The 23,608-nt window shown below is 56.8% G+C and overlaps 3 protein-coding genes and 1 pseudogene across 8 annotated transcripts in view; 3 read left to right on the top strand and 1 right to left on the bottom strand.

Annotated features, from left to right (window-relative positions):
* The first annotated feature begins 322 nt into the window (after positions 1 to 322).
* Positions 323 to 2,967, top strand: FDPS (farnesyl diphosphate synthase). Its single transcript, XM_065857748.1, has 9 exons — positions 323 to 531; positions 904 to 1,044; positions 1,113 to 1,193; positions 1,271 to 1,393; positions 1,597 to 1,685; positions 1,931 to 2,003; positions 2,129 to 2,206; positions 2,281 to 2,415; positions 2,568 to 2,967. Exons 1-9 carry the CDS (start codon positions 394 to 396, stop codon positions 2,766 to 2,768), a joined length of 1,059 nt encoding a protein of 352 aa, XP_065713820.1. The 5' UTR covers positions 323 to 393; the 3' UTR covers positions 2,769 to 2,967.
* Positions 2,968 to 3,090: 123 nt separating this feature from the next.
* Positions 3,091 to 11,781, top strand: RUSC1 (RUN and SH3 domain containing 1). Of its 4 annotated transcripts, none has more exons than XM_071800285.1 (10): positions 3,091 to 3,169; positions 3,872 to 5,445; positions 6,017 to 6,103; positions 7,072 to 7,220; positions 7,773 to 7,947; positions 8,515 to 8,620; positions 8,711 to 8,757; positions 9,286 to 10,282; positions 10,565 to 10,693; positions 11,258 to 11,781. In XM_071800285.1, exons 2-10 carry the CDS (start codon positions 3,945 to 3,947, stop codon positions 11,424 to 11,426), a joined length of 3,360 nt encoding a protein of 1,119 aa, XP_071656386.1. In that variant the 5' UTR covers positions 3,091 to 3,169; positions 3,872 to 3,944; the 3' UTR covers positions 11,427 to 11,781. The 4 variants fall into 4 exon arrangements, with proteins under 4 accessions (XP_071656386.1, XP_071656385.1, XP_065713799.1 ...); XM_071800284.1 differs by having other exon boundaries at positions 3,092 to 3,169; positions 7,773 to 7,953; XM_065857727.2 differs by having other exon boundaries at positions 3,092 to 3,169; positions 7,072 to 7,148.
* On the top strand, positions 8,168 to 8,286 carry LOC136113038 (5S ribosomal RNA; annotated as a pseudogene).
* Positions 11,782 to 12,735: 954 nt separating the features above from the next.
* Positions 12,736 to 23,608, bottom strand: part of ASH1L (ASH1 like histone lysine methyltransferase) — a 41,122-nt gene continuing 30,249 nt past the window's right edge. For 2 of the 3 annotated variants that reach the window (XM_071800279.1, XM_071800280.1), the window contains exons 12-28: positions 23,266 to 23,412; positions 22,308 to 22,416; positions 21,977 to 22,138; positions 21,689 to 21,783; positions 21,306 to 21,463; positions 20,667 to 20,825; positions 20,246 to 20,300; positions 20,031 to 20,163; positions 19,384 to 19,632; positions 19,153 to 19,239; positions 18,844 to 18,934; positions 17,578 to 17,716; positions 17,123 to 17,295; positions 16,632 to 16,798; positions 16,032 to 16,072; positions 15,490 to 15,779; positions 12,736 to 14,898 (exon numbers count right to left, since the gene is read on the bottom strand). In XM_071800279.1, coding sequence (XP_071656380.1) covers positions 14,807 to 14,898; positions 15,490 to 15,779; positions 16,032 to 16,072; positions 16,632 to 16,798; positions 17,123 to 17,295; positions 17,578 to 17,716; positions 18,844 to 18,934; positions 19,153 to 19,239; positions 19,384 to 19,632; positions 20,031 to 20,163; positions 20,246 to 20,300; positions 20,667 to 20,825; positions 21,306 to 21,463; positions 21,689 to 21,783; positions 21,977 to 22,138; positions 22,308 to 22,416; positions 23,266 to 23,412 — 2,347 coding nt within the window. In that variant the 3' untranslated portion in view covers positions 12,736 to 14,806. The remainder of the gene's footprint in view (positions 14,899 to 15,489; positions 15,780 to 16,031; positions 16,073 to 16,631; positions 16,799 to 17,122; positions 17,296 to 17,577; positions 17,717 to 18,843; positions 18,935 to 19,152; positions 19,240 to 19,383; positions 19,633 to 20,030; positions 20,164 to 20,245; positions 20,301 to 20,666; positions 20,826 to 21,305; positions 21,464 to 21,688; positions 21,784 to 21,976; positions 22,139 to 22,307; positions 22,417 to 23,265; positions 23,413 to 23,608) is intronic. The other variant, XM_071800281.1, reaches the window with a different exon arrangement.

Here is a 23,608-nt window from a genome sequence, read left to right on the forward strand (position 1 = left end):
GCACCCCCAAAAGCACCGCCGTGCACGCCGGTGCACCCCCAGCTCGCCGCGCCCCGCCGCGCCCCCGCGCTCCAACCGGCCGCTCGCTCCATTCCCCCCCTCCACCAATCCAACCCCCTCAGTCCCGCTCTCCCCGCGCTCCTATTGGCTTAACCTCCTTGGGCTCATCCTCGTGCGATGGAGCGGGCCAATCAACGCGGGCACCGGCTGCGGCCGGCAGCTGGCTCCGCCCCCCGCGCGGGGCACGCTGGGGGTTGTAGTCGGGCGGCAGCGAGGCCGCCGCTGCCTGCGCGGCCCCGGACTACACATCCCGGCGTGCCCCGCGCGGGAGGGCGGGGCGGCAGCGGGGGCAGCCAGGGCAGCGGCGGCGCGTCGCGCACCGTCCCGGTCACCATGAGCGGCAACGGGGCCACGGCGGCGGCGGCCGAGCGGGAGGAGTTCATGGCCTTCTTCCCGCAGATCGTCCGCGACCTGACAGAGGCAGGCCTGGGCCACCCGGAGGTGGGCGATGCCGTGGCCCGGCTGAAGGAAGTGAGGAAGGGTCCCCGGGGCTGCCCGGTCCCCGGGGCTCCCCGTTCCCTGGGGCTGCCCGATCCTCGTTTCCCGATGCTCCCCATTCCCCAGTGCTCTCCATTCCCTGGGTCTCCCCGTTCCCCACTCCCCTTTCCCGTTCCATGGGGCTCCTCGTTCCCTGCTTCCCTTTCCCTGTTCTCCGGTGCTGCCCATTCTCCGGGGGTCCCTGTTCCCCACTCGCTGTTCCCCGGGGCTCCCCCTTCTCTGGTGCTCCCCTTTCCCCATTCCCCGGGGCTCCCCTTTCCCTGTTTCCAGGGGCTCCCCGTTCCCCACTGCTCCCCGTTCCCCACTGCTCCCCGTTCCCCGCTGCCCGCTCCTCTCTCCCCGCAGGTCCTGGAGTACAACGCACCGGGTGGGAAGTGCAACCGGGGGCTGACGGTGCTGGCGGCTTTCCGGGAGCTGGTGGCCCCCGCGCAGCAGGACCCTGAGAGCCTCCGCTGCGCCCTGGCCGTGGGCTGGTGCATCGAGCTGGTGAGAGCCGGGCCGGGGGCGGCTGGGGACCCCCGGGGATCCCCATCCCCTAACGCAGCCTTTCGCAGTTCCAAGCCTTTTTCCTGGTGGCCGACGACATCATGGACGCGTCCCTCACCCGCCGGGGACAGCCGTGCTGGTACAAGAAGGTGAGAGGCTTGGCGAGGTTTTGGGGGTCCCGCGGGGTCAAGGTGCTTTGTGACACGTCCCTGTCCTCCTGCTACAGGAGGGGGTCGGTCTGGACGCCATCAACGACGCCTTTCTGCTCGAGTCGTCCGTCTACCGGCTGCTGAAGAAGTATTGCGGGGAGCGACCCTACTACCTGCACCTGCTGGAGCTTTTCTTGCAGGTGAGCCTGGGCCCTGCAGATTTACCTCGATTTTGGGCCGTTTCGGGATGCACGTGGATCTCAGATTGTTCCGGGCACCTCACCAGACGCGCTCCCTCCCTTCGGACTCGGAGAGGAGCCGAAACGGCGCTTGGGTTTGGGGTTGTGCTTGTGCTGTGGGGTTTTCAAGGGGCTGCGTGAATGAATCCTTTCTTTCCCCGCAGACTGCCTACCAGACGGAGCTGGGCCAGATGCTGGACCTCCTCACCGCTCCCATTGCCCAGGTGGATTTGAACCGCTTCAGCGAGCAGAGGTAAAGCGGCCGGAGATGGCAGCCCCGTTGTGGCACGGTGGCTTTGCTCTGTCACCCTTTGTGAGGGTGCCAAGCGGCTCGCTGCAGCACCTGCCGGGCTTTGGGGAGCCAGCCTTGCTCGTGCTGCCAGAGCTCAAGCGCTGGTTTGGAGCGAGGTGTTGGTGTTTTCGGCCGGTTCTGGTGCGTGTGCCCCGGTGGGAGGGGAGGCCTGGGCTTTGGCGCTGAGCAGGGTTCCTCTGCCGCAGGTATAAGGCGATTGTTAAGTACAAGACGGCGTTTTACTCCTTCTACCTCCCCGTGGCCGCTGCCATGTACATGGTGAGTTTTCCAGAAGCTCAGGAGGTGCCTTAACCCCCCCGTACGAGGCTGTCGGGGAGGGCAGGGTGGGTGGGGAAGGCTGGGAGGCAGATATTGCAAAGCTTCATTCTCTTCCCCGCTCTCAGACCGGTATTGACAGCAAGGAGGAGCACGACAACGCCAAAGCCATCTTGCTGGAGATGGGCGAGTTCTTTCAGATCCAGGTAGGGGCGGCTCCCCGTCCCTCGGCGTTTTTAAGAGGGGGTCGCGGGGCTCACGCGCGTCCGCCTGTGCGCAGGACGATTACCTGGACTGCTTCGGCGACCCGGCGCTCACGGGGAAGGTCGGCACCGACATCCAGGACAACAAGTGCAGCTGGCTGGTGGTGGAGTGTCTGCGGCGGGTCACGCCGGAGCAGCGGCGCGTGCTGGAGGTAACGCTGCCACAAACCCCCGAAAGATCGGTGCTGTGGGCTCCTTCCCGAAATCACAGCCCCAAAAGCTGCGCCGGGTGGTTACCGGGCTGGGGGAAACATTAATTGTTGTGAGGGGTTGTTCAGCGCGGCTCGTGCCGGTGTTTTCTCAGGAGAACTACGGCTGTAAGGAGCCCGAGAAGGTGGCGAAGGTGAAGCAGCTCTATGAGACTCTGGGCATGAGGGCGGCTTTCCAGGAGTACGAGGAGAGCAGCTACCGGCGGCTGCAGGACCTGATCGCCAAGCACGCCAACCAGCTCCCCCGCGACATCTTCCTCGGCCTCGCTCGCAAGATTTACAAGCGGCAGAAGTGATGGGGGGTCCTGCTCTGGACTGTTTAGTCTGTGCTAAGTGGGGGGGACCAGGAAGGTTTGTCCCCCCTTGTTGTTGCTGCTTGGAGCTGGATCCAGTGGGTCTGGTTTTAGACCAGGGCTGGTTGGAGACTGGATGATGCTGCGGGGGGGTCGTAGATCAGCCGCTGGCTTTTTGTGTCAATAAACATCGGTTACTGTGGGTGCGGTGCTGGCTGGAGCTGGGGCTGGGGGGACAGCGGCACCCCCAGCGCTTTCGGGCTGCAGGAGCGTTGGTGTGGCGGGGGGGGTGGGACCGGAGCGTCGTCCCCGCCTTGTCCCGGGTGGGACCGGGGCGGTGTCCGGACCGGGCTCCTCCCCTCGCCCCCCCCCGGCAGCCGCATTCGCCGCCGCAGCGCAGGGAGGTGAGCGGGGCTGGGGGGCTCGGCGGGGGCTCCGGGGCCGCCGCGGGGAGGGAGGGGCTGGCTGTCCCCCGGTAACACCGTTCCGAGCCCGGGGCCGCTGCTTCTCCAGCCCCGGGGATGCTCGGGGATAGCGGGGGGTGCTCGGGGCCGGGGCGGAACCGCCTGGCCAGGGATGCTCGGGGGTACCGGGGGATGCTGCGGGTCACCCGGGGGGGCCGGCGCTGTGCCCCGCTCCGGCCGATGCGGCAGCCTGCAGCAGCTGCCGTGGCTCGGGTGGCTGCCAGGATCCCTGCGTGTTTGCGAGGCCAGGCCAGGGTCGGGTGTCTCCTTGTCGCTGTCTTTGGCCTGAGAGCGCCCGCAGTGTCACCAGGATCAACCCCCCCGGCTGAGGTTCCAAGGGCGTTTTCTCCTTGGCGGCGTCTCTGAGCCGTTCCCGACCCCCGAGAGCCGGCGGAGGGGGCTCAGCGCTGCTGCTGCAGCGGCTCGGAACGCCCAGAGCTTCCCGGCCCGTGAGCTGGGATCCTCGGCCGCCAGCCAGCGGCTGCAGCTGGGCAGCCCTTCCCCGAGGAGCTGCGGGGCAGCCCCGGGTTGTGTCCCCATCCCCTGCTGCAAAGTCGCTGCTGTCCCCCCCGCCCCGACCGCTCCTTTCCAGCTTCGTGCCGCTGCGTTCTGTGAAACCAAAGGGCGTTTTTGGCGTTGCAGGGAGCTGGATGGTGTGAAGAGAGGAGCTGGGGGTGGCGCGAGCAGCTCCCAGCGCTGCGGGTGAGACAGCATCATGCTGGCTCCAAAGAAAGGCCTCCTGTGCAACCTCAACCACATCCACCTGCAGCACATCTCGCTGGGGCTGCACCTGTCCCGGCACCCGGAGCTGCAGGAGACCTCGGCCTCCCCGGCCGGAGACCAAAGCGGCTGCGGCGACTGCCCCGAGAACCACGAGCAGGTGGACGCCAATTCCAACAACCCCTCCTTCAAGTGCCGCTGTTGCGAGTCCCACGCTCAGCAGCCGGAGACGCTGGGTCTCCTGAACCAGGCAGCTCAGGAGGGTTTTCCCTGCCTGCACGATGGAGAGGAGGCGGCTTCCCCTTGCGATCTTGCTTCCTCCACCTCCTCCTCCTCCTCTGTCAGCAGCTGCTCGGATTTCAGCTTGGATGACTCCCCGGTCTCCGTGTACTGCAAGGGGTTCGGCTCCCAATCGCCTGAAAACCAACCCAACCTCATTCCCGTAGAAGATGCCGGGGATGGCCGGTCGCTGGCTGAGCCGAGCAGGCCGTGCGATGGAAGAGACGCCAACCTCAGCCCCCCAGCGCCGCAGAGCAGGGACGCGCCGGCGGGAGAGAGCCCGGACAGCCTCTGCAGCAGCCCCTCGCCCGCCTCCCAGCGCCACAAGCCCTCACCCGGCGTGGAGACCGCCCACAGCATCCCCAGCGAGCTGGACCCCAACTGCAACCCGCTCCCTGAGCCCGACGCTGCTCCCGCGGCTCCGCCAGTGCCGGCCCGGTGGGACCTGGTGCTGGGCAGCGCTCCGGAGCCCCTGCCCCGCGCCGCCAGCGTCCCCCCGCCCGTGCCACCCCGGCCCCGCCGGCGGCTGCAGGTGCTGGGTGCGCAGCAAGCGGAGCAGCCGCTGGTGGAGCCGGAGCCCGGCTCGGGGGAGCTCTGCAGGGAGGCGGGCAAGAAGAACATCACCTCCTTCCATGAGCTCGCCCAGAAGAGGAAGAGGAACGCCGGCGGGGCCGCGCTCGCCCAGGCCAGGGCTGACCGCAGCGACTGGTTGATCGTGTTCTCCCCCGACACGGAGCTGCCGCCCCCCAGTGAGCTCCTGGCCAGCGAGCCGGCCCGGCCACAGGCCCAGGACGATGGGCTGGTGAAGCCGCCCGGCTCCCGGCAGAGAGAGGTGACCACGTTCAAGGAGCTGCGGTACCGCAGCGCTGCCAACAAACCCAAGGGGCAGCCGGTGGCATCTCAGTGCCCACCCGTGTCCCTTGGGACCGCCATGGGCAGTGACAGCGTGGCCTGGGGGCCACCCGCGCCGCTGGCACCCGCGGAAAGCCACCAGCCCAAGAGGAGGAGATCTCGCCCGGGACTGCAGCCCATTGCGGAGGGACAGCTGGGGGACACCGAGGAAGGGTTTCTGCCACCGCCACCGAGCCGCGTCCCGGGGGAGAAGGTGCTGAGCGCCCGCGGCGATGGAGATGTCCCGGTTTGGAGGCTTGGGGAGCCCTGGGGGGACCCCTGGGTGCCAGAAACGGTCGAGAGAGGAGCTCACGCCTGCAAGGAGGGTGAGAGTTTGGGTCCCTTCTGGGCTGGGTGCAGGGAGCAGGACTGGGGGAGCACAAGGAGCAGCTGTGGGATTTGGGGGGCTGCAGGACTTGGGGAGCACAAGGAGAAGCTGCAGGACTTGGGGGGCTGCAGGACTTGGGGAGCACAAGGAGAAGCTGCAGGACTTGGGGGGCTGCAGGACTTGGGGCCGCAGAGGGGCGGTGGTGGCGGGGCTGAGGGGTGTGAGGAGCAAGCTGGCCGGCCCGAACGGCCCCGGTGCCCCTGCCGGGTGTCCTCGTCCCCGCCCCGGCCGAGCTCGGGTGCGATGGGGGCGCCGTGGGCTCCGCTCCCCAGCCGGGGCCGGGCTGGCGCCTCCTCAGCCGCGCTGTCCCCGGGCCCGGCGCCGCCCTTCGCTCCGCCGCCCCTTCCGGCTCCATGGGCGAGCGCGGCCCGGCCGGGCCCGGCTCCGGCGGGGAGCGCCCCGGTAAGTCGCGGCGGGAGCGGCCCCGGGCTGTCCCGGCAGCAGCGGCCGGGCCCGGGCGAGGCCCCGCGGGCAGCGCCTGACGCCGCCGTCCCCTTCTCCCTCTCCAGCCAGGCCCGAGCCGCCCGGAGCCGCCCCGGGCACAGCCCGGCCGGGCGGGGGGAGCGCGGAGGGAGCCCGGGGAGAGCAGAAGAAAGGTAACGCTGAGCGGGGGGTGGAAGGGGCTGGGGGGTGTGAGGGGTCGGGGGTGGCCCTACCTGGGGGGACAGACAGCGCCCGCGCCGGGGACAGACGGACGCGGCCGGGCTGTCGTCTGGCGGCAGGTGGAGCTGTGGAGCCGGAGAACAGGGGTGGGGCGGCCCCGGCATCTTGGGAGCACCTCCCGGGGCTCCCGCCCGACATCTCCGCATCCTCCCCGTCCCCTCGGCAACGGCGGGTCCGGCGCCCCCGAACCGGGGGGGCATTAGCGCTTAAAACAATTAATGCTGTCCGCAATTGCTGACCTACGGATACATAAATCCTCCCAACCTTAGGTTAAAGATAAGGGTGACTTTGCAAAACCCCTCATTGGAGAGACCGACCTCGCAGCTCTCGCCATTTCAGAGCCTGCACAATTAGTTGGGTCTCGCTGTATCATGTACCTTATATAAATATAGATATATACCCACATACCTGCGTTGGATAAAGCGTCCTTTGGCTGAGCACTGCTCGTCATGCCCTTAAAGGATTATGTAATGCGATGCGCAGATGTGTAGGCAATTGGCTCTTTAGGGTGTGAACGCAGCTATAAGATTTTGTATAGGATGGCTGTTCGTTTTCCCGCTGGCCTGCCCGCTTCGTCCCAGCCCTGGCTCGGTCCGTTCGCTGATGGACTCGAGGTGGTTCGTTTACCTCGCTAGCGAAGCGCAGAATTAATGATGCCTACGTTTCAGGCAAATACAGTTCGACTCTTACAAGCCCCCAGGTCACGCAGCTCTGTGATAAACAACATCCCGCCTCCATGCGCTAAATTTGGCTCATTTATCTGCACACCCGGTTTTGGGGACAGCAGCGGGTTCCCGTTAGCCCTGGGGCTTCGCGGCTGCTGGTCCAGCTCCTTCGTCTGCGGGTCCAGCCGCGGTGGCGCCGTGGGTCCCGCGGTGACGTGTCCTTTCGTTCCCGGCAGCCCTGCTGGTGGCCGTCAGCAGCGCCGTGGACAAGGTCATCGCCCATTTCGGCGCCGCGCGGAACCTGGTGCAGAAGGTGAGGGCAGAACCGTTGAGTCACTGCGCTTGGAAAGGACCTTTAAGACCACTGAGTCCAGCCATTAACAATGTGGGTATCGAGCTGATAGACGGACGGTGCCTCTCTCCATAGAAAACAGTGGCTTTGGTCTGGAAAGCCTTTAGTAACATTTCACACAGATTTAAGCCCAGTATGAAATTTTAGAGCCCCTATTATGCAGAATATTTAAATTGCTTTTAACTTCACGGTGCTGAGAACGTTTAGAAGCGCATATATTCATTAATATGAACTTCAGCATAGGTGAAACTACATTTATCCAACTTGAGATTGGGAAGAGAAAGGAGGCTGGTAGGGACTTGGTGCTAGCGGTACAATACTGAGCCAGGGCTTGAGCTGGGGGGTTATTTTTTGCAATGTGCTTCTGTTATTATGAACGTAGCGTAGTGAAAATCTGTGAAACCACATCCACAATCAGGGCACGGAGGATTTTATGCTGTGATTCACCTTCCGAGCTGAATTCATTTCGGCGCCAGCGCGTCTGCACGTGTGGGATTGGGGTGCGAGGGGTTTCGGGAGCCGCAGGGGAGGGTTCGGTGCTGCTTTTCCCATCCTGCTCCTCGTTTCTGTGCGTCCTGAGTGCAGGCGCAGCTGGGGGACAGCCGGCTCAGCCCCGACGTGGGTCACCTGCTGCTGCGCACGCTGTGCCCCGCGCTCTACGCCGTGGTGGAGGATGGGCTGAAGCCGTTCCAGAAGGACGTCATCACGGGCCAGAGGCGGAATTCCCCTTGGAGCGTGGTGGAAGCCTCGGTGAAGACAGGTCGGGGTGAGGAACGAACTCCGGGAGGCGTTGGGATCAGCATCTTGAGGCGCCTGGAGCCTGGGAAAGAATGAGCCCAGGGTCCAGGATAAGTTGGGGAATGAGCTGCTGGAGAGCAGTGAAAAGGGACCTGGGGACAGCAGGATGACCGTGGAAAAAGGGTTTAGTTCAGATACTATCAGGATACACTTGGGGAACATATAGATATACGTAATGTAATCTATACAGCCATAGCACCCTGGGAATGCCCCATCTCGTCTGATCTGGGAAGCTAAGCAGGGTCGGGCCCGGTCAGTGCTTGGATGGGAGACCAGCTGGGAACAGCGGGTGCTGTGGGCTGAGCCAGCACTGGGCCCTTGTGGCCAGGAAGCCAATGGGACCTGGGGTGGGTTAGAAGGGGGTGCTCAGTGGGTCAGAGAGGTTCTCCTGCCCCTCTGCTCTGCCCTGGGGAGACCACACCTGGAATATTGTGTTCCTGCTCCGGCGGGGGGATTGCACTGGATGAGCTTTCCAGGTCCCTTCAACCCCTGTCACTCTGGGGTTCTGTGAGCGTTTCCTGCCCCGCAGGCTCCACCACGCGCTCCCTCCACGCTCTGTGCTGGCACGTGGCCGGGCTGGCCCCTCTCGGCAGCACCAGGCAGAAGTTTCACGCCTTTATCCTCGGCCTTTTGAAGTGAGTGGTGGGTCCTGCTGTCCCTGCTGCCGCGGCGGCTTGGAGCAGAGCCCCAAAAGCTCTGACTTGGCTTCCCCTTGTCTTACTTAGCACGAAGCAGCTGGAGCTGTGGATCTCTCACCTGCAGAAGAGCCCAGGTAAGGAGACAGCGACCGGAATGTCCTCATCCAAGTCTTCAGCTTGCCAAGGTGATAATCCCGGATCTGTTGCAGCCACGATGCTTGGCTGGAATTCCCGTAGCGGACGAGGGCGTTGTTTTCCATGGCTGTCGTGCTGGGTGAGGGGAGTCAGGCAGATAATCTGGAGCTGGCTGGATGTGTGGGCGAGGGCCGGGCGGTTCGCAGCTCTCCAGCACCGTCCACAAAGGAGGTTGGAGCCAGGGGGGCCAGGCTCTGCTCCCCAGGAATGGGATGAGAGGAAACGGCCGCAAGTTGCGCCAGGGGAGGTTGAGGGTGGGAATTTGGGGTGACTTCTCCCCAAAGGGCTGTGGGTGTTGGAACAGCTGCCCAGGGCAGCGCTGGAGTCGCCATCCCTGGAGGGGTTGGATACACAGAGATGAGGTTCTCAGGACACGGGGCAGTGCCAGGGTGGGTTATGGTTTGACTTGATCTTGAGGGGCTTTTCCAACCGGAACAATTCTCTTGTTCTATGTCCCTGGCTCGTAGGGGTCATCTCCACGCTGTATTCACCTCTGGCCTTCTTCGCCCTGAGCCAAGGGCCTCTCCCCCACCTCGCTGACGAGCTGCTGCTGCTCATCCAGCCCCTCTCCGTGCTCACTTTCCACCTTGACCTCCTCTTCGAGCACCACCACCTCTCCGTGGACGTCAGACCCTTGTCCCGTCGCCTGGAGTCCCCCTCCTCTCCTCCCCATCACGCCGTGCAGCCTCCTCCGGAGCTCCAAAGCGGTGAAAGCGGGGACAGCCTGGAAGACGAGATCCCCCCCGACGCTGCGGGGAGGGCGGCCGGTGCCGAGGACGGCACGAGGGTTCGGTGGCAAGCGGCCGAGCACGGGCTGGTCCCCGGCCCGCAGGTGGGGGCTGCGCTGCAGCTGAGCTTCCAGCACGTGCTGCGCTGGGGCGACCGGCTCAGCCGCGCTTTCCGGGGAGGGGACAACTCCCCGGAGACCCCCAAGCCCGAGGTGGGTCCTCGGGATGCTGGCGCTGGCCCCGGTGGCTGGTGGGACCAGCTAAGCCAGGCCTCCAGGATTTACGCTGCTCCCAGCAAGGAGAAGTTCGCCTTGGGCTGGTGGACGAAGCTGCGGGCGGCTGCGGGGGATCCCGGTCAACCTGCGCGACCCCACGGATGCGTGAAGGAGGCCACAGGGACGGAGCTGCAGCTCCTGCAGAGCAAAGCTGGCGCCGGACTCCCCGCCGCAAAGCCCAGCGGTGGTACTGACACCTCCGGGACCTCTTCTCCTGAAGATCTCACCCTCTCTGCTGGAGATGGAGCACCCGCCGAGCTGGATGGTTGCGCCGCTGGGGAGAAACTCAAGGCTGCTTCTCTGGAGCCGTGTGGGAGCGGGAACGGGGCCGCCACTGATCCAGAGCGCGAGGGTCCCGCTGGTGCCGACAAAGGCAGCTGGCTGGGCCGGCTCTTCGGAGCCACCAGCCCCTCTGCCAGGAGCTTCCAGCCCAGTCCTGACACCGGCTCAAGCAGGCCCAGGTAAGACCCAGCTCGGGCAGGCGGGGCTGGGGAAGCTGAGGAGGGTTTTTTTCTCCCAGGAAAACGCTGCGGGGCTGGTGGGTGTCGTGTGCTGCCTGTTACCCCAATGGCTGAGGAGTTAGTGCGTGTCCTGTTGCCTCGGTCCTTTAGAGCAGCAGGAGCTCCCAGTGGCGCTCCATAGAGCCCTTGGCACTTCCCGCGTTTCCAGAAGAGTTTTCTGAGCAAAACGGGTGGGGGCAAAGGCCTCCCCAACCAGCTCGTGGCTTCTTTTGCTCGGGGCAGGAGACCCTCCAGCTGGCTGTCCCCCGGCGCACGCATCCTGGCCGGGGCGGTGAAGGGGCTGGCGGCCGAGAAGACTCGCGATGGAGAACGGGCGGAGAGGAACGTGGCCGACACGCCCCAGCCCCACAGGTGACACCGGGCATCGTGGTGGTTGGGACCGGGATGCTGGGGGTGGATTTTCTTTTTGGGGTGTCCCACAGATGTTTCCAGGCTCCTTGTTGCTCCCCCGGGGATCTCCCCGCTCTCCCGTTGAGCTGTGGGTGAACTTGAGTGTCTGCCGAGCCGGGGTCCGTTGTTTTTCCTGGATATTAGGAACAATTCCTTCCCCAAAGGGCTGTGGGTGTTGGAACCAGGGCAGTGCTGGAGTTGCCATCCCTGGAGGGTTGGACAGATGAGGTTATCAGGGACATGTTCAGCGCCAGGGGTGGGTTATGGTTGGAACTGATGATCCCGAGGTCAGAAAAGCCGCTGTGTCCTTCCGTGCTCATGCAGCATTTGGCTCCCGCTCTGCTGCTCCAGGCCCTGCTTGGCAGGGCCGTTTTGTGACGTGGCATCTGGGTCCCGTCCGCAGCGGGATGGGCAGAGCACAGGGGCCCACCGGCCCCACGTTGAGGGTCCAAACCTCCCCCAGGTGCCACGGGAGCTTCTCTGGGTCCCTGGGGAGGCGAATCCCTGACGGGTTTTGTTGCGCAGGGCGGTCCGGGCGCTGTGTGACCACACGGGCAGCGCCGACGGGCACCTGAGCTTCCAGAAAGGGGACGTCCTGCAGCTGCTCTCCACTGTGGATGAAGACTGGATCCGCTGCTGCCGCGGGAACAGCACCGGCCTCGTCCCCGTGGGCTACACATCCCTCATCCTGTGAGGAGGAGGAGGCCTGAGGAAGCAGCGGAGCTCGTCCACGCAGGTGCCACCTCTGGGAGGGACCATCTGCCACATTGTCACCGCCGTCGAGGCGTCACCGCCATCAGGACACTCGTCACTGCTGCTAACTCACGTGACGTCACCGTCTCGCCGCGGGCTCGTCCCGTGTCCCCGCGGACCCGCTGGCACCTCACCGCTGCCGGGGAGGGAAGGGCCGTGTCCCCGTGTCGTCCCCGTGCCGTCGCGTCCCGCCACCGCCGCGTGTCCACCGCGGTCCCAGCACTCTGTAAATCATTGTAACCACAGGAATGAGCTCGTTCTGGGGGGAAAAAGCTGGAAATAAAGGTTGTGACTCACGTGTGTGTGTGTGTGACGGGGTGGTGGTGGTGGCGGAGGGGATGGAACGGCCCCACGGGAACCATTCCTGGGGGGCCGCAAGACCCAGAGGCAGAAATAACCCTGGCAGTTGTGTCCCCAGCCCCGTGGGGTGGAATGGGCTCAGGATTGAGTTTTTCCTCATTGTTTTGTGATTTTGGTACCAAACTACTTACAGTTTTCCTCTGGGCTCTCCAGTGAACAAGACACCTGGCTTAGGGGCAGATTTGGGGCCAGAAATCTGCATTTCATCTTTCTACTGGCCCCTGCGACCGTGCATTCTGCTCCCAGGATGGAGCTGTGCTCTTCTCCTCCTCCTCTCCTCCTCCTCCTCTCCTCCTCCTCCTCTCCTCCTCCTCCTCTCCTCCTCCTCCTCTCCTCCTCCTCTTCTCCTCCTCCTCTTCTCCTCCTCCTCTTCTCCTCCTCTTCTCCTCCTCCTCTTCTTCTCCTTCTCTCCTCTTCTCTCTCCTCTTCTCTCTCTCCTTCCCTTCTCCCTCTCCTTCTCTTCCCACTTTAATTTCTCTCCCTGGAATTTTCACTCCCAGGCAAGGGATGTTATAACTTAATTGGAATGTTATTTGGCTTTGTCCTAAGTAGGTTTGATTGGATTCCGCAGCTGTCTCCGGACTTTAAAATGGGTCAAGCCAGCAGGAGATGGATCCAGGTACTTGTTCTGATTTGGTTTTAATTAAAAAAGCACTAGAATCCTGCAGTTTAACAGGAAGACAAGCGTACGGGTCACAGCCCGTGTTTGGTAACTGCAAAATCCGGCTGGGAATGGAGAGAGAAAACGTTAAAGGAGGGTCATTGGTGAGCTGTTGAACCCCTGAGGAACGCGGATACACCGCGGGAAATGGGGCAAAACCCCTCGTAAAAGGGGCCCGAGGAGTCAGGACAAGGAGAGCGAATGGAAAGAAAACCCCACAAGTCGTGGCTAGGAAAAGATCTTCCATTTAATACTAGACTCTCAGGATTGAGATGCAGGCTTTTTATGCAATTACATCCAATGTTAAAATTGGTAATACATAATTTACAAAGATTAACATCAAAACAATGATCTATTTAGATATGCTTTGTAAAAAGGAAATATATTAGCAGCATTTATTTTCAGCAATCACACAGCCTACACCCATGCAGACTAAGTGGGGAGCTATTTGCAGTAATGTAGTGCTTCCTGGGCCGACCCCGCGCTCTCGGCGTTAGAAAATAACCCAACAAATAAAAAAAGTCAGTAATTTCTACACCAGTAAGAAAAAACAAGTCTTTGCACTTACCTAACGGTTGATTGTCTACAAAACGTTTTGTTTAGTCTTTCAACAAAAGAAAGAGGAGATGCCAGAGCTAGTGTCTCGCTTCTGCCCGCGCCGGACGGTGGGTGCTCGCTCTTTAAAAAGGCTGTAGTGTTTAACACCATTGCGACGATGATTCCTGTTGGACTAAGGGAGACAACGGCAGGTTCGGGACATGCGCTATTCCTACTACACGCACGAGTATTTGATACTCAGGGCTCCTGGTTCTGTACAGTGCTTCTCTACAGTAAGAAAATATTCCAAACTATTTTCTTATTTTTTTTTTTTTAATAAAATATTTTTTTTTTCTCAAAGGGTTTTTTGTCCTTTTTTTTGTTTTTGTCGTTTTTTTTTTTTTTGTTGGTTTTTTTTTTTGCTTTTTTTGAACTTTTCAAATCAACACGTCAAAGTGAATGGAATGAGGCATGTTCCACTAAGAGTAAAATAATTAGAATAATAATAACAAGAATGTACATTAGGACGAGCTTGGTCCGTTAAAAAGGAACATGGAACTACCGTATTGCTTTACATCCACGCAGCAGATAGATATATATATATACAACTTGGCACATTAAAAACTGGGGGCTTTTCTCTTGGAGGAACATCTAAAACAGGACGGGGGATGCGTATGTACGGCTGAGACACCAAGCCAAGCTGGGTTGGGGGGCGGCGCACCCCGCGCCCACGGCCTCGCCGTGGTGGCCTCGCCGTGGTGGCCTTGTCATGGTGGCCTCGCCGTTGCGGCCCCACCGCGGTGGCCTCGCCGCGGCGCCCCCGCATTCGGTACCTGCCACGCTGCTGCTCCGGCGGCGTTTCCAACCGCGGCTTTGGGGGGGCGCGGGATACGCCGCCTCTTAATTTAAGAGACGGACGTTTGCAGCTGTACAACCAGAACACAAGAATAGTGTTAGCAGTCGATATATTCTACAGTTCACAACAAATACTCGCTCTGAATACTGCTTGACGGGGGATGTAGTGAAGATTGCCTTTTTTTTTTTTGGGTTTTTGTGGGTTTTTTTGTCTCCTTTTAAGAGGTTTTAATTTGCACGACACACTAGACACACGAGAACCACAGCTTAGCAAAAGAACCAACAGCGATGGCGTCGTCAGGGTTCGACTCGCTTGGGAAAAACTTCTCTGCAGAAAAGAAGTGGCGAAAAGAAACGCGATCCACCGCAATCAGCCCCGTCCCGCTCTCCGGCGCGGAACGAGCGCCTGAACCAACTCCTGCTCCGCTCCCAGGTGACGCTGGAGAATTCGCCACATCCCGCACGTTTCGCTCGTCTCGGAACTTGTGCAAATGGGAGGCGGCCGCTCGTTCCCTCCCGGTTTCCATCCGCGGCGGTGCCGAGAGCGCCTGTCCAGTCCCAGCTCCACCGCTGAGCACCCTCAGCAGAGTCCATCCTCACCCTTCTTACCTCCCCATTTATCTCTTTTTCAATATATTTTTCCTCTGAGTGGGAATATCAAGCAAAAAATAAATTAAATTTTGACCATCCTGGACAAGAACCACAAGGTTTTTCTCAGTACCGAACATCAATACAAGGCACGCCCAACAACACACACACCATGAGAGCACCCGGCCGCCCAAGTGCTGAACTGTTTCGTATGATTTGTCCGTGGTTTTTGTTGCCGCCGCCCTCCTTTCCTCGGCCGGCGCGAGGATCCGGGCCGCTGCCCGCGGAGCAGGTTCCGAACCGCAGCGCTGGCGGTGCCGTCACTTCCTGAAGCTGCTCTCCGGCACGGCCAGGGTGCGGCGCCGCAGCTTCCTCCCCGCTCCTTCCTCCAGCAGGTACGTGACATCGATCGCTGCAAAAACAACAGGTTTCTGCTTCAAAAACGTGATACAAGCAACAGTTTTTCCTATTTCCCTGCTCTTTCAAGGGTGTTTCCATCCCAAAGGTCAGGATTTTAGCCGTGTGGACCAGGCAACCTCCAAAGATCCTTCCACCCCAAATTAATCTATCATTAATTTGCATTAAAGAGAGAGGACAAAGCCTTACATTAAAAACAGACACACACTGAACCAGCGCTACCACGACACCACCTACAAATGTTCCTTAGACCCCAGTGAAAAGCTCATTAAAATCATTTAGACCCCAAGGGAAAGCTCACTAAAGTCACTTAGACCCCAAGGGAAAGCTCATTAAGGCCAAAAGACACTTTCCAAACTGGAAACACGGAACGACGGGGGGAATTTGTCGTCAGAAAGTTTTCGCAATGACTAAAAACATTCTAGAGTCGTGAGGAATTGCGTTTGGCGTTAGCGGAAATCGCGAAAGAAACGGTCGCTGCAAAGAGAACTAATTGTGTTAATTGATGTAAATATGTATCGGTATCTCCAGACGTGTATCTGGGAATGTGCAGGTGGAGCCATGGTTGGTGTTCGGGGTCTCTCACCGTTTTTCCCGGGGATCTTCTCGAGGAGGTTGAGCAGGATCTGGTTGAGCCTCTCGCGCTGGACGTGTCTCCGCTCCTCCGCGCTGCACACGGACCCGTTCTCCTCCCCCTTTTTCTCCGCCGCGCAGCTCTCGCCTGGCAGCGCCTCTTTGTCCGGCTCCTCCAGCCCCGGCACCTCGCCCGGGGTTTGCTCTTGGTTTCCTAAAACGTCCTCCATGAGCGGTAGAGAATCCTCTTCTTGGTTTAAGTCTTTCATCTGGGGTTTCGAGCGATCTGTTTTCCATGAAGATCTAGCAAGAAGACAAAGGTTTAAACACCGCGTTCACCCCAAAGGCCAATTAGTAGTGAATCAAAAAACTAGTGAGTCTTTTAGATGAGGGGTCTCTAGAATTTCAGTCGTCTGATTTAAAACGCATTTGAAAGTTTAGGGAATTGCTTGAAATCATTTAAATTCCTACCCAGGAAAAACGGGTGGGCAAAGGAGCGGGTTTGGCAGAGAAAGAGGAATTTCTCATTCTCAGCAATGTGAGGGTGAAACTCACCTGCCCCCGTTTCTCTTGTAGTTGTCTGGGACGTAATGAGGCTGCAAGGACAAGAAAGGTGATGATTAATGTAAAATCCCCAGTGGAAGGAGGTGCTGGTCTGGCTGATGTTCTGGAAGCACCCAGACTTGAAATATTCAGATGGAGGATGTGAAGGAAAACGTGACTTTGCTGCCTGTCTGCTGTTTGTTTGAGAAAACATCCATTTGCAGTGATAATTCTATAGAAAATAAGCATTTTATAGATGGAAATCAAAATAGAATAGTGTTCTTCTGTATTGAGAATCACTGTTGCTGAAAACCAGTTTGAAGCAAGTTTAGTAAAGCACGGGCTGACAAACCGCGTGTCGTGTGATTCCCTGCAATGGAGAAAACCCTTGTACAGCTGCAGAATCGCTGCTGAAAAGTGAGTTTTAAGATTTCAGGAGCGGCTTAAACAGAACGAGCCTCTTGATTTCAGCCAGAAACCACCACCTCCCAGCCTACACCACCATTCGTTTGATTCTGTTCGTCTCTGAGCTGCAATACTCTCTGTCTACATTTAATTCTCCTTTCCATGTTCCAGTATAAAAGTCAGGAAGGCAAAAGAAGGGGAACTCACGGAAAAGTCTCTCTTGGGTGTGAGTTTTTTGGGGAAGTGGTCGAAGGCGTAGGGCTTGGTGCACACGGGGTAGCGGTTGCGGTGGATCTTGTAGAAGAGATGAGCAGATTTGTCGAGGCGGTAATCGCAGATATAGACGTCCTGCTCCTTCACGCCTTTCGGCCTCCCTGGGGTTTGCAAAGGATGGAGGGGAGAAATGAGCATCGGGTTCGAAAGACCACAATGAGAATGAACAGTGTGGGAGGAGCCGGGTTGTCCGAGCGGGACTTTAATTCGTTCTCCTCCATTCAGAATCCTAATAGCGGACACATAATTTAAGAGGAAAAACTCTACGCTGTAACGAAACAGCACCTAAAATGTCACAAAAAAATCACTGCCATAGTTTCTCTTTGCCCCCACTTTGCTGCTGACCCCTCAGTACCGCCCTGGAAACACGGGCAGGAATGATTTTCCAAGGCGTTTTCCACAGTTCCCCCCCGGGTTCTCCTCACCTTTGCAGTAGGTGTAGAGGTCGAGCACGCAGCACGTTCCCACCACGGCCTCCAAGGGGATGATCTCGTAGAGCGGCACGCGGAACAGCTCGTTGTGGTAGAACTTGCGCGAAGGGGAATGATGCGTCTCGTGCGGGCGGAAATAATGGTGCCCGAAGGCAAAGCGCTCCTCCCTGAGGCCAAAGACACGGACAGAGGGAATAATCACCATTAAAAGATACTTCTATAAGCCAACGATACAACTTAATGCTCTCCGCTTAATTTTTAGTTATCTTGCACTTTTGCAATGACTGCGATGAAAGCGAAGCCACGCGAATGTGACACGTTCGGATTTATCCTCCTTTGGCACGTGGAAATACTCCTAGTGCCGCTTTTCCCAACGCAGCCGCCTTCCTGTGCTCCCACCTGGGTGGCATTAACCACGTTAACGAGCTGGGCATCGTTAGCGAACGTACTTCTCATTTTTCCAGAGCTTCTCGATGCGGAAGATGTCGAGTTTGTCCCGGTTGATGTGGGACAGGAGCCGGTACGACTGCCGCACGGGGTGTCCGTCCGGGGTCCTGCGGCTGTCGCGCATCAGGTAAACGCAGTCACCTGGCAACAGGCACAACACAGAGCCAAGAAGAACATTCAGTGACACTGGCACATCAAATATAGAGTCAATGGCTGCAGTAACATGAACACGACGGAGCTACTTCATGCGGAATTGTGAGAGCGACGCAAAGCTGCAAAAGGAGAAAGGTTTTACCTCCATTGTCTGCACAAAAGCTTTAGAGCACAAACTGCAAGTGTAACTTGAATTTTACATCCCAGGCTGAAAATAGTAATGTGTAACGAACCAAGAGACATCACAATTGGATACGTGACAAAAGTTCTGATTGGGAAAACATGTAGGAATTAGTGATAGCTGCAATGTTTAAAGGACAAATCTTGAAGAGAGAAGATACTAAGAGAGATTAATATTAAGGACATAAATCAATATGAATCCACAAGGGTTGCAAAGGACTCGAAGAGTCTCAGAGGGAGAACATTTGGGAAGCTCCAAGTATTAATGAAAACACAGTCAGATTTAATAGATCGTACTTAAATATCAATTCATTAAAAAAACCCCTTACAATGAACAAAAATGTGGGAGGCCCCGAGCTATAAAAACTTAAAGACCCCACCTGGGGCCAGATCCAAGGCCACAGAGGGAAATATTGTCACTAAAAAAGGGGCAGCAGAGACGCTGAGGAGGGAGAGCCCAGGGAATTCCCATGGTGTCCCCTCCAGGCTTCCTTTAATCCCAGTTTTATGGACTTTTGGAGCTAAGATCAATTATCCCAATCATCATGTAAGCTTCTCTCTAACCTTGGACGTCTCCGTAAGGTGAAGTTTAACAAATAACAAGCAATAAACGGAATGAGGTGGCTGCACAGCCGCCTCTGAAACACTCAGAGCTTTGGAGAAAGATGCATTTGGGGAACAAACAAGCCATAATTCATATGTTTTAATGACTGTTCTACACTAAAATATTAATACTGAAGGCCTAATATCTGCCTTTGCATTTCTTCCTAAAGAAGTTGGCTCGATATCGCACTTCTCCGGCCAGAAGAGCCCTATCTGTGCTAAGAGTAATTAAGATTTCCTCATCAAGAGGCTGTGAGAACTCTGACAACGCGGCACTCCCACCGAGCAGCTCTGCCGCCCGTCACCAACGCGGCGGGAAAGGCAGCGCCTACCTTGGCGCAGCAGCAGGTCGTCCCGTAACAAGCAGATGTAATAAACGCAGCCGGGCTGGGCGTAATGGGGACGAGGGATCATGGGAACCTCCTGGAGGAGAGGGAAAATGGCAGGAAATTGTGAAATGATCAGGGCAAAACCATCCCGATACCCTTTTGGAAATCTGCAGCAGAATTGAGGCGATGTCATTAAACCTAAAGCCAAGATGCTACGCTAGAAGGTGAGAATCCCACACCAATCGCAATAAATATATATGCGAAAGTGGCTTTAGATGATAAGAAGATTAATGAAGAGGCTCTTTGCTGTACCCTGTTCACAGATCGAGGTTCGCACTGCTCGCACAAGTAGTGCTCCACGTCGGAATTCACGCCCATGCAGTCGCAGTGCTGCCACACCTGCAAAAAACCACACGATCCCGTTAGAAATTCCCATAGGAGGTTCCATTTACAAACTGTGTGTCCTCCACAATATTAATGAAAACAAGCAAATAAGCTCCCCAAAGGCAATGGGGCTATTCAGCGCCATCCCCCCCGCCTCACCATGCACTTTTCGCACTGGATCATGAGCCCCTCGTCCTTGTACAGCCCGCAGATGCAGCGGATCACGTCCTCGTCCTTCTCGTGCCCGTTCTCCTTCTCGCAGACCGAGGTCTCGCTGCTGTCGGCTTCGCTTGCCGTCTCTCCCACGATCTCATCGATCTGGGCGGCCGCCTCGTGCCGAGCGCTGTAATAGGCCTTGCGGAGCCGGCACACGTCGCGCCCGGTCGGAGATTTTCTGCCGTAGTATTTCTGAAGAGAAACAAAACCAAGAAACAAAGAAATTGGATTATTTTTCCCCCAGATTCCACGTTCTCGGTGCATTCGTCCTGTCTGCACGCACACTTTAGACGTCTCAGCATCAATCTGGTATCACCTGTCCATCTATTATTCGGAACAGCAGGTCTGTGTGTCTTACAGGTGATGCTGGAGAACAAGGTACCTCTTCCAAAAATATACATTTCTTTGGATTAACTATTCTTGACCTTCTATTCGTTTAACCTCAGGCGACCAAAAAGCAACTCCGAGTAAGTCGAAGCACATGAATTTCTACCAATATCTGTTCATCAGAAATGGATCAGCACAAATTCTCTAAAGGGAGGGAAATCCCAGTGTCCGCGCAGAGGTTTGAGGGCCGGAGCGACTCTCACCTCCGCGTTCCGGAAAACCTTGAGCATGTCGCCATCAAACGCCTCCACGGTTTTGTAATAGCCCGTCAAGATCTGCTTCTCGATGGTGGCGAGGTCCAAGGGGTCGGAGATCTTCTCGTAATAGTCCGCGTTCCTAAAATGGGAATTTCAGCGTTTCAAAAGCTGCGAAAATCCATTGTGGGAAAGGATGGGCTGCTCTGAGGAGCAAAACTTACTTCTTCTTCGGGGGGAGGTTGAGGAGAGGAGCAGCCAGAGCCTGCCTGGAGGAATCTGCAACAGAACACACCGCTCAGCAACGCTTACACGAGTAGAACGTCAAAATCCAAACAACTAGCATTATATCTACGTTAATAAAAGGCTTCTCTACTCTCCGAGGCCCAGGGGACTGAGATGCTTTTGCATTTCTAGAAGTTGGTTGCTGTTATCAGACTACGTGTATAAAAAAGGAGGAGGGTTTCCTCGCAATGGTGAGCTGCTGAAAAATCAGTTTAGAACAGCAACGCCTGCGGGTTCTGGGGGAAAAAGGGCTGTTTGAAGTCCTGAAAAACCCTCATGTTTTACTAGGATTTTCTATTCAGAGTGTCCATGTTCCAGAGGCTGAAAAAGCCGCCATGGGGATGTTTTGAGGAGCGTCACCTTCACCTTTGTAGGCGATGATGCTGTCGCAGATTTCCTTGAAGATCTGCGCCAGGCGGGCGGCGCGAGCCACCTCCAGGTTCTCCTCGGCCGCCGCCAAGCGCCGCGTCCGCACCGAGCGCGAGGTCTGGAGGGCGGAAAACTGGGTCATGAAGACATCTGTGGGAGGGCAGAACAGAACAGAACGAGCGCTCAGCAAACGGCTCCAAAGCAAACGCGGCGTCCTCGCTGAGCCTGCAGCTCCCCGGCAACCGGGAGAATGAACCCACCGCACACCAAAAGCCTTTGGGCTCTAAAGGCCTGAAATCCATCGAATCTGAGGATAAACGAGTTTTCAAAGTCAGCGCAACTGCTTCTGTTGGTGATGCACAAATGAACCGGAAAAACGCTTTCTAATTTCTCAATTAATGTATAGCTACTCATTCTTAAGAACGTAGCGTTAAGTGTTTCGGAGGAAAATGCAGAATCCCATAATGTACAAAATCCAGTGGGAGAGCTTGGGTCTTTCCCCGCTACGCCAAGATAAGGGCATGCACACATCCAAAAATATATATATATGTGTTTTTCTCCGTATGGCACGCCCTGTATGCGTTATAAAAGGTGTGTGGATCTTGCAGGAGCTCTCCCTGTGATTTATACCGGATTTAATGTTGCCGTCGTCCCGGCAGATCCCGTTCCAGCGGTTGTAGAGCGACGTGGGGTGGATGTTGTCGCTGACCTGCTTCACCTCCTCTTGCTTCTGTCGAATCTTTTCCCAGTTTCGGACCAAAAAGACGTGGTGTTTCAGCACAAAATTCCTACGGGAATTAGAAGAGCATTCAAGAATCACCTTCTTAATGTAAAATTAGTTATTGAACAGAGGGAAAAGGGTATTCAGAGGTACATTTGATGTGAGCAGAGAGGAAAGAGAGCTAAGAACTGCTCACTGAGGCATTTCGTGATGCCTTATCTTACGGAAAAACCATTGCAATGTCGCCCCAATGCTCTGTGTGCGAGGAAAAGCCGCGGAGATGGTTCCTTACCTCTCTCTGTTGGACATGGGCTTCATCTGCAGCTGCGGCGTCAGCCGGGTGGGCGCGTTCACGCTCTCGCTGGGCTCCTCTGGGATGTGGCCCCTCTGGAAGACAAATCATTCCCACAGGTGGGAAAAACCGCACCAAGAACTCAGCAAAGCACTAAGAGAACTCCTGAGACAGCACCTGTAGCGTTTCTAGTTTAAAGCACCTAAATACACAGTTTTCAGTCCGATGGCAGCAAATTGATTTTGTGCTACACTTTAAGCCATAAAAAGAGTCGTCTTTCCTACTTACTCTCTTCTTCAGTTTGTGCTTTGACTTCCTCTTCTCTTTGGAGCGCCCAGGCCTCCTGTGGCTGCCCACAGCCTGACTGCTCTTGCTGGGGAGTCCGTTCACCCGCTGGCTTTTCCCTCCAATGATCCCTCTGCATTTTTCAAAACCGCATTTGCAGAGTTGCTGGGGGGGAGAGAAATCAAATAAACCCCAAACCCTTGCGATGATCTCTCAATATTATAAAGAACCTGGTCAGCCAAGTACAACACGACAGGTTTTGTGAACCACCTTCAACGTTACAAACTGCTTGCCCCTGCTGAGTTTTCCCAAGGTCTCACCCCGCGATCCTCACCTGTTTTTCAACATTAAACGAATGGAAATTGTAGTCGTAGGTCAATTCGGTCCCAGCGGGCATGTCTTTGAGCGCGTACAATCCGATCCTGTACACGCCATTGACGGACCTGCAGGGAAAACACAACCAAGTATTGCCAAGAACTCAGCAGCAAATTGTCTCTGTGCATGTAGTGTTAGGCTGGAAGCAGCACTGTGTTGTGCCCTGGATCAGACCTGCTCTTCATTTGTGCTGTTCGCTTGTTTATCTCTTAAAATAAGCTTTAGAAGCCAGAAAAGCGAATAGTTCATTTACAGAGCAGGAAGTCGTGCGTTATTTGAAGCAATCACGGCAGATCTATTGATCAACCGCCAGGATTCACTGGAAATCAAAAGCTCACACTGAGCATCGTGTCTTGTTTCACAAAACGCGCTACAATTAATTGCCTCTCCGATCCTTTTCTTCTTTGTGTTGGGTTTTAAAAGGTAAAACGTGATTGCTCTTGCTGCAATGCACTGGAATGAGCAGAGGAGCGCCCACAGCCCACTCCTGGCACCACCAGCTGCCACTTCGCTGCCATTTATTCACTATAAAGTTCTCAGAAGTATTTCCTATGAGCCTGATAACACGGCATCAATATGACAAGGGTGGGCTGAAATCGGACTCCTTCCTCCTTTGAATTGCCAGAAGGAAAGAACATCCGCATGTAGATGATTTTATGGTGTTACCGAGGCTGTACAATTTGTGGCGGGTTAAAAGTACGACAAACACGTTGGATTTGCCTCACCAGGAAACTTAGATCTTGTCACCAAAATGTGAGAACATGACATTGCTTCTCTTGCGCAACGCAAGCAGGAGCGTAAATACGGTTCACGCTGTTCGGTTTGACTCCCCTCCCTGTTTTCAGATCAGATTATCTCAGAACATCTGGGTGATTGGATCGTAGAGTCTTCCCGTACGCAGGACGCGTTTCTCTTACCATTTCTGCATCTCGCAGTTGGGGTTGCAGCTGTGGTTGATGAACCGAGCCTCGTTGCCCATGCGGTAGCTGTCGATCACCATCCCGCTGTCCAAATTCAGGCAGTAGTGGTCGCTGTGGTTGTGATACTGCTCGATCATCCGGTTCCTGCGAAGCAACACAGGAACGGGATTTGGGATTCAAGAATTCCCAAAGAGGGTTTTTGACGGAGAAGCGATTCTAACGGTTTATATTTTATAGAACCGTACACCTAGAGATGCAGGAAAACCATGATTATGTACAAGGCCACTGACAGAGCTTGGTCAGAGTTTAGAAACCTGCTCTTTCGGACGCTCGCTGGGGG

This window comes from Patagioenas fasciata, chromosome 30 (genome assembly GCF_037038585.1).
Source record: "Patagioenas fasciata isolate bPatFas1 chromosome 30, bPatFas1.hap1, whole genome shotgun sequence".
Lineage (NCBI taxonomy): Eukaryota > Metazoa > Chordata > Aves > Columbiformes > Columbidae > Patagioenas > Patagioenas fasciata.

Bases quoted from the DNA above. Each gene is read 5' to 3' on its own strand.
- FDPS (XM_065857748.1), top strand. From the start codon at position 394: ATGAGCGGCAACGGGGCCACGGCGGCGGCGGCCGAGCGGGAGGAGTTC. The intron at 532-903 runs GTGAGGAAGGGT...CTCTCCCCGCAG, and splicing joins CCGTGGCCCGGCTGAAGGAA to GTCCTGGAGTACAACGCACC. The intron at 1,686-1,930 runs GTAAAGCGGCCG...CCTCTGCCGCAG, and splicing joins AACCGCTTCAGCGAGCAGAG to GTATAAGGCGATTGTTAAGT.
- RUSC1 (XM_071800284.1), top strand. From the start codon at position 3,945: ATGCTGGCTCCAAAGAAAGGCCTCCTGTGCAACCTCAACCACATCCAC. The intron at 7,954-8,514 runs GTGAGGAACGAA...CCTGCCCCGCAG, and splicing joins CTCGGTGAAGACAGGTCGGG to GCTCCACCACGCGCTCCCTC. The intron at 10,694-11,257 runs GTGACACCGGGC...TTTGTTGCGCAG, and splicing joins GACACGCCCCAGCCCCACAG to GGCGGTCCGGGCGCTGTGTG.